The 8,098-nt window shown below is 41.9% G+C and overlaps 1 protein-coding gene across 1 annotated transcript; it reads left to right on the forward strand.

The window, feature by feature from the left end:
* The first annotated feature begins 3,023 nt into the window (after nucleotides 1-3,023).
* Nucleotides 3,024-3,965, forward strand: LOC104157601 (olfactory receptor 2D2-like). Its single transcript, XM_009695005.1, has one exon. It carries the CDS (start codon nucleotides 3,024-3,026, stop codon nucleotides 3,963-3,965), a length of 942 nt encoding a protein of 313 aa, XP_009693307.1.
* The last annotated feature ends 4,133 nt before the right edge of the window (nucleotides 3,966-8,098 follow it).

An 8,098-nucleotide genomic window follows, 5' to 3' on the forward strand; every position in this document is an offset into this window, starting at 1 on the left:
GATCATGAAGTCCAACCGTATACCTGATGCCACCATGCCCACTAAACCATGTCTTGAAGCACCACATCTAAATAAATAGGAATAACTGGATAAAATTCCATGTTTAGACAATCCTCTAAAAACTCCACAAATCTGTTAAAATATTTGGTCTCTTAAGATTTGAAGTGTAACATACAATTCACCAAGTCTTGAACAGAGAACAAGCAATTTTAATAACTTTTGCTACAACTACAATTGTTTATGACTTAAATACTTAAAAGTGTACTTGGGCTTGTGCTTACAAGAAGTAATTGCAATGTCACCTCCGGGACCACTTCCCTTTGGCATTTAAAATTAGTTATGGTGTCTCTAAAGGGAAATTTTGAAATGTTATTTCAATTTTTCCGCTACTTTGCTATCACTTTGAATGAATTAAATCTTTGTGAAGGACCAAGCCACACCGCATTTATGTCTTACCTACAAATATCTGTCATTTCTTGAGGTTGGGGAGGGTGTCTGCAATTTCTTTTTGTGTACTCTGCTATCAGTATTCCTGGTATTGGATGAGTTTCAACCTTCTTGCAGATTTGACGTTTTCAGGTACAGAAAAAACATTATTTAATTTTACAAATCTTGAATAGATATGTGTCAGAATGATTTCAAGGTATTTCGGTCTATATGAGAATTCAGATAGGTCCAAGGTACGTTTGTCCCTGCTGATGGATATGCATGATAATATAACGGTTTCTCTAAGAAACCTCTTTCAATCTTGAGCAAAGTACTTAGCTTATTTTTGTCTGTTTTTTCTTAGCTATAAAACCTAAATGACTCTCATCCTTCAAATTGCCTTGAAATCTACAGACGTGAAGTTCAGAGCTAGTGCTACCTACTAATGTCAATAATATAAGGAGAGGATTTTCAGAAGTAGGTAAGTAATCTAGAAGCACAGATCTCAAGTCCATGGAACTTCTCACGAGCGACTTGGTCTCAAATACTCCAAAGTATTTAGAAAACTAAATCCTCTAGAAAATCCCACTCTAGTTATTTATACTATTGCTAGAGTAAGTTTCCCATCTCACTCCCAGAGGCTTACAGTTTTCAGATCCTGAAGGATGTTTTTTGATGTGGTACGATATTCACTGAAAACATTACCACAACTGGTTTACCGAAGACACAATTTAATTGTTCTTTGCCTACGCAGTGTAGTTATGTAAATCGTAAATGCCTGAACAGAATCAGAAGTTGAATGTAGCTGTTTATGTTGGCACAGGCTTTAAAATAATTGTGCATATGTATGTGCTTAAGTGAGAGGAAGATGTCTCTCAAGTTCTACATGCATCTTAAGAGAGATGCTGAATTTCATATTGTGCAGGTTCTTATCATAACTGATAGAGTCCACCTAGTCTAGAATAAGTCCTGAATAAGAATGGAATTAATCTCATTAAACGTCAAGGATCAGACCCATCTCACCGAAATTTAGGTGTTTACGTATGAACTGATTGCCACATTTGCACAAGTGCCGGTGGAAAGCTAGTTGATACAAGTCTTCTGCAGCTCTTTCATCATGTGTGCTTGTCCCATACAGATGTCTTGGACACCGTAGTGTACCTAAAATGGCAAAAGGTGCTGATGTTTGAGCACCTTAATCCTTCCATTCAAGTCAGGAGGGATGCCATCTCACCTACCTGAGACAGAAATCCTGGGCTGAGGCAAACTGCCTCCTTGAATTGAGCTTTTTAGGATTATTTCTTAACCTCCGTTCCAGAAGAGTTTCTGTTTTGGAAAGATGCTTTGTTTTGCAATACTTTCCCTTGACAGCGTAATTGCTGATTCAGGTTGTGAGAGTCTGCTTGGTCTTAAAAACACAGGGTAGGATTCAGTTTCAGGTTAAGGTATCAGATTTAGACATATGCGTGTAAACATTTATATGTAAGTTATACATCTAAATTTCTGTCATGAATGAGGAATAAACCAGGTGTCAAGGTGAAGTCCGGAAGGCTGCTCAGGTTCTCGGGAACAGCTGAGAAGCTGAGATAGCTAAAGTTATCACCTACTAGCTGCTCATCTGAATTGCCCTTTAGAGTCCATTGGCTGTATCAACTAGGCATCCAAATAATTTGTTCAGCCGTCGCAGTCTGATACCACTTGGGACATCCCAGTATGACCTGTCATTTGTCCAGTTTTCGTTCCAGAGGAGCACAAGGCCTCCAACATCCCTGCATCAAATGCGGCGGCCACCTTCAGATGTCTCAGATACCCTACGGCATATCAAGTGATATTTATTAGTGTCTTCCACTGCGTTATTATTGTAGGCATTCTGCTACACTCCTTTTACTTCACAAAGACTCAAGATCCAGCAACTGACCATATGCAACTCGGAAACTTTCACGTCGTAGTAAAGCCTTAAAACATCTCAGACAATACAGACTAAAGACAGAACATGAACATTAGGAGCTATAGCGATGGGAATACCATAAGATCCTACATATACATTAAGGTGGTCGGACATATTTAATTTGCTAGATGTGGTCTGTGTGCTGAATTTTGGCTTTATTGCAGGAAAAGAATACAGGTCTATGGATCTGTGTCATAATGAGAGTGTCTGAGGGACTGTTTCACTCCAGAAGACTGTTTTGTGTTTCTTCCCGTGTTAAGAAAGGATATGGAGAACTGGGATTTTAACAGATAATCTTTGGATCTAACATTCAATTTTGATTTTCTGAAGAGCATAGTAACTCTATTGAGCATTAAAATGTGTATAAATTAGGCATTCTTCTGTTAAATCTGTGTAATTAGACTGCAACCAACATGAATAGGGGTTCAGCTAAATGTACCGTGAGAAAACTTTCTCAAGATTTTCTCATTTCTCTGATCACCGTAATAGATAATATAAAATGGATGGTATGTTGTGTCTGGTATATTATTTTTCCACAGCAGATTCTCCCCCCTTCAGAGAGAATTATAAACTCTATTTACACTTATCTTGCAACAGATTTGTGTTGACTTTGTTACTATTTCTTGACAGTTAAACCACTGGAATAATAATGGCCAGGGAAAACCAAAGCGTAGTGACAGAATTCATCTTACAAGGCCTTTCCTCCCAGCCAAGGACACAGACTGCTCTTTTCGTAGTGTTCCTGGTTTTTTATCTGTTCACAGTTGTTGGGAACATCGTGATCATTACAGTGATCAGAGCTGATTGCCAGTTGCAGTCACCCATGTACTTTTTCCTTGCCAACCTGTCCTTCTTAGATACCTGCTACATCTCCAGCAGCATCCCCCAGATGCTGGTAAACCTCTTGACCAAGAAGAGGACCATCTCCTTCTCTGGATGTGCTGCTCAGATGTATTTCTCTCTGGCTTTTGGCATGACAGAGTGTGTCCTGCTCGGAGTCATGGCCTATGATCGATATGTGGCAATATGCCACCCCTTGCTCTACGCCACTGTCATAAACAGGAAGGTTTGCATTCACATGGTCGTGGCGTCCTGGACCAGCGGCCTGCTGAGCTCCATGGTCATCAACTGCCTCACCTTGCAGCTGCCTTTCTGCGGGCCTGACATCTTGAAGCATTACTTCTGTGAAGTGCCAGCAGTGCTGGCCTTGGCCTGTGCCGACACTGCCCTCATGGAGTTGGTCGTCTTCATCTTCAGCATCCTCATAGCCCTCATCCCCTTTCTTCTGATCATCATCTCCTACGCCTGTATCCTTTCTGCCATCTTGAAGATTCAATCCTCACATGTGCAATCCAAGGCTTTCTCCACCTGTGGATCCCACCTGATGGTGGTAACCATATTCTATGGGACAGCCATCTGCATGTACATGAATCCTAAGTCAAGGCCTCCACGGGACAGGGACAAAGTAGTTGCAGTGTTTTACACCATTGTAGCCCCAATGCTGAACCCCGTCATCTACAGCCTCAGGAACAAGGATGTGAAGCGTGCCCTGAGAAGGGCAATGAATAGACCCAAATCCCTGTTTATTTAAAGGCTTTTCAGGGATTGGTAGTATTGCATTTAGTTGTACAAGTTGAAAGAATACTCAAAAGTGATTATTTCTTCACCTGCAATTGTCCTAGACTTATTTTAACAAAGACTGAGATGAAATCATAAATGTGCTAAATTCAACAGCACCTAAACAAAAAGACCTTGCATATGAATAACTTTCTAAATAACATCTGGGATTTGGCCTAAAACCCAGAGGCTGAATAAAGACATTGCGACTTCAGCCTGCCTCACTCCAGCGGTTCATTTAAAGTAGAAGTGGAAAACGACAATAGCATCATGACAAGAGAGAAAAAAAGAAGAAAGAAGAAAAAAGAAAAAATAATTAAAGAACTGTGTGAAAAATTAAGTGCTTTATATAAAGCTTCAAATGTATTTTGCTTCCTAAGGGTTTTGTAATTAACTTCAGAGCATACAAACATTTAAGTTATACTGCAAACATGAGCTGCTACTGTGATTTCTCTTCAGGCCTGAAGATTTCTCAATGTCTGTTATGTTGGTTACCAGAATACTACCATTTTCTCCAATAAAGCGTGCAGTTGTTTGCTACTAATATTTATCTTCTAGTGCTGTGAGCATTTTCTCAGCCCTGTTTCCATAACCTGCTTTGCTCCCTCTGTAGCTGATTTCTGCCCCTTTTAACTCCTACCGCCGTACAGTCCAACTCTGGGTCCTCATGGGCCGAGATCCTTCGATTTTGTTTTGTCATGTGGACAGCTGACAGTAGATGATTTTGTTCTCTGGTTTCAGTAGGGCACGATCAGGCATGAATATCAGAGAGAGGTTTTCTTTCTGTAACTCAAAGACAGATCCTTAGGTTTTAAGTAACCCAGGCAAGATGAAGAGTATTTCAGACCTCCTGAACTTACTGACAATTAAACTAACCTTTTTAAAGATGTGCTTTGTCCTCACACTCATGCAACACAGGTATTTTTGCTCCCCACCCACTAGCTTTCTCAGTCATGGACGGCTGTGCCTCCTCCATTCTGTGGTGTGGGTTTATTTGTTATGCAGTGACGTTATAACCAAAATCTGGATGCCGTTGGATGCCACTGTAATTCTATTTTCTTTCTGAGTCCCTCACTGACTACAGAGGGAAAATGCCTCTCCACAGACTGATCAACCTTCCTTATGTATTTTGATGACTCAAGTTAGATGGAATAATTCAAGTCTAGAGAAACCCACAGAAAGTCCTTCCCCAATGGACTTCAAAGTCTAAATAACCAATGCTTGAAAAGAAAGCAAGAACAAATCCCGCTGAGATCTAAGACATGTACAACCAAAGCAGATAGAGCACCTTTAAAGCCAAAATCTTGTCTTTCTCCTTTAATTTTGTGGTCCAAACTGTTCTGCTCTAAGAAATATCCTCCAGCCTTGTCTCTTTTTCCTTCTGCCTGTCAAATAACCTTCACCAGCAGCACGTGAGGAAGGTATCAGGAAAAGTAGATCAAGCGTATGAAAAGTTATAACAAAACACGGTGGGACACAGCTGAATTTCTGATCTCTAAAGACGAGAGTCATCTCACAAGTTTTTAAAAATCTATAGTGAAGCACCTAAGTCTAAGCTAGCTCCCAAGGCCCTGAGGTGGTTTGCTGGGCTCCTTGAACAGTGGGCAGAGAAACTCATCCCACGCTACGGTGAGTGTCTAAGAAAGTACCGGTGACTTATCTATAAATGAGGGAAGACGAAGAACCACATTCACAAAGTCAGAGCGCTAGACATAAATTTGTTTGCTTGATAGCAAGTAGCAGTGCAAGAAGTTCCTTAACCTGGCTGAAGTGGAGGTGGAAGGGCTTCAGAAGAGTATTGAGAGGGCACAAGATGTTCCCCCAGCTGGTTTGCCAGGTGCAAGTCTGGAAAGGATACTGAAGTGCTGGACAAAACTGCTCATTCATAGCCAGCGTGGGACAGAGGGAAAGCTGTCCGAATTCTACAACCGTAATAAAGAAAGGCATCCAAATCCAAACTGCTGCTGGGACAATACACTGTCTGGCTGATTCCTGTGTGAATGGAAGACTAAGAAAGCAATTCTCACCTTAATATATTTTTTTATTTTTTTTCCAGAAAAGGGAGGTAATGAAATTGGTATGCTCGAATAATATGCTTGAAAAAATGTAAAATACAAATCAGCCGTTACAGGCATCTGTGATCTGGTGCTTGTTTTGTGTTTCTGCCTCTCGGTCTGTCCAGGAAAACTTGACTTTTAGACACCTGTTTTAAGATTATTCTAAACAATTAGTTTTTAGACTATCAGAGTTAGGCAGGATGAACTTCAGCTTTTAGAGATGCAAGTATGCCCGTAACCTTACAGGTATGCAAACACCCTCGCCTCGCCCCACCCGGCACGACTGAGGTTTAACAACACACCTGAAAATAGCAGTTGTCCCAGATACACAAATTTGTAATTAAAATTCAGTGGTGTACATTCTTTTTTTAATGTTTTCCAACACAAAACAGCCAACCTTAATAGGCAGGATTTGTACTGATGTGGTTTCCTCTGCAAGCTAGCAGAAAGTAGAGTCCCAGCAGAAAGGGATGGAATTTTTTTTGGATGAGATTGGTACTTGTTGTCCACTGCCTAGCAGCAACTAGAAAGGTGTTTTGAGGAAGATTGATGCATCCTGACCCTGCCTGGAGTTTGAAGTGTGGAAAATGCAATTAGTGAAGAAAAGTCACTCATTAGCCAGTATCCTACACACCAGAAGTGTGCTTACACCTGTCCCACACAGGGAAGGACCAAACTAAGAGATAATTTCGGCCCTGGCTCTTTGTACTGCTATCGAGCACCAACATCTGGAGGTGGCATTTGTGGGTCTGAGCCCAGAAACACATCCCAGAGAGCCAGAGCTGGGCTCTCCTGCAGCGCACAGCAGGGCACGTGGCCCCAGCTGTGGCTCTTGCCTTGCATTCCTTGGCAGGGAGAGGAGAAATCTTATTTAGTGTTGTATCTTCAACTACTCCCTTCCTCTTATGCCATGTAATATATAGAACATATGAGGACAAACTCCTTGCTTGGGTTTTTGGGCAGATCTCTATCCGCTGGGGGAAGGTCAGAGGCCAGATGCCTGCCCCTATGCTATATACCACCTCTGAGGGTGGCCAAGGGAAAGGTTTGGGTCTGACATCTGGCACAAGTCCTTGCTGGGGTAGGATGTATTGCCACTTTGGTGAACGACTCATTCTTCACAGCCCCAGCAGAAGCATGCTATGCTAAAACCTGCTGCTCAGCACCATCCCGGACCAAGACCCTCCAGCCACCTACCAGGAGCATTAATTAGCCTTGAATTATGTCAACCGAGTGAGCCTGGAATTGAGTTTGGACCTGGTGGGCTATGTACTGCAGAAGTCTGCATCTCCTGCAGAGTCTCTTGGGATAGTGGAAGTGAGCCCTTGGATAGATGAAGCCTTTAGCGGGTAAATACAAAGATAAATGCAAAGATATTCAGTGCAGAGTGGGCCAGAAAAGGGCAAGTGTAGCCAGAGTCAGACACCAGCCTTTTCCTAGGCCAACCCAGGTTCCCACCACATCTAAAGGACTCTTTACTTTTTAAAAAAATATTCTTCCCACGAGTGAAAGTTAGGGAAGATAAGGCAAAGATAAAGTATCTGATCAGTTAAGGCAAATGCATATGAACTGTACATGTAGGGAGAACAGGCGATTTCTTAATCCTTAACGAACCAAATAAGAGGCGTTGTCTAGCAGCAGGTGGAGGCAATAGTCATAGCATGACCTGCTGGAAGCCTCTCAGCAGGCCTGAACTCCAACATCAACTAAGTCATTAAATCTCTTTCCATCACAAATTATAGTTCTCCCCTTCCCAAAACAAGGAACTCCCCTGGGGCCCAGCCACCCAAGGGTCGTCAGCTTAACAAGCCCTTCTGGCCACCGTGAAGAAGCATCTAATGATCTTGAAACCTTCTTAGAAAGCCCATAGTAAACCTACCTCATTCTTCCTAACAAGACCCTGGGGATAACTTCATGGACTCAAAGGAGAAGGAAACTTTCCGCTTTGTTAAAGGCAATGAGCACTTCTAAAGCAATTTAGTTTGCCACAACTACTCCGCACCCTGAAGTGGGTGGTTGGAGAGTTTATGGGATGGCATACACCTTTCCA

Source organism: Cariama cristata, unplaced genomic scaffold (assembly GCF_000690535.1).
Source record: "Cariama cristata isolate BGI_N322 unplaced genomic scaffold, ASM69053v1 scaffold2042, whole genome shotgun sequence".
In the NCBI taxonomy this organism is placed as follows: domain Eukaryota; kingdom Metazoa; phylum Chordata; class Aves; order Cariamiformes; family Cariamidae; genus Cariama; species Cariama cristata.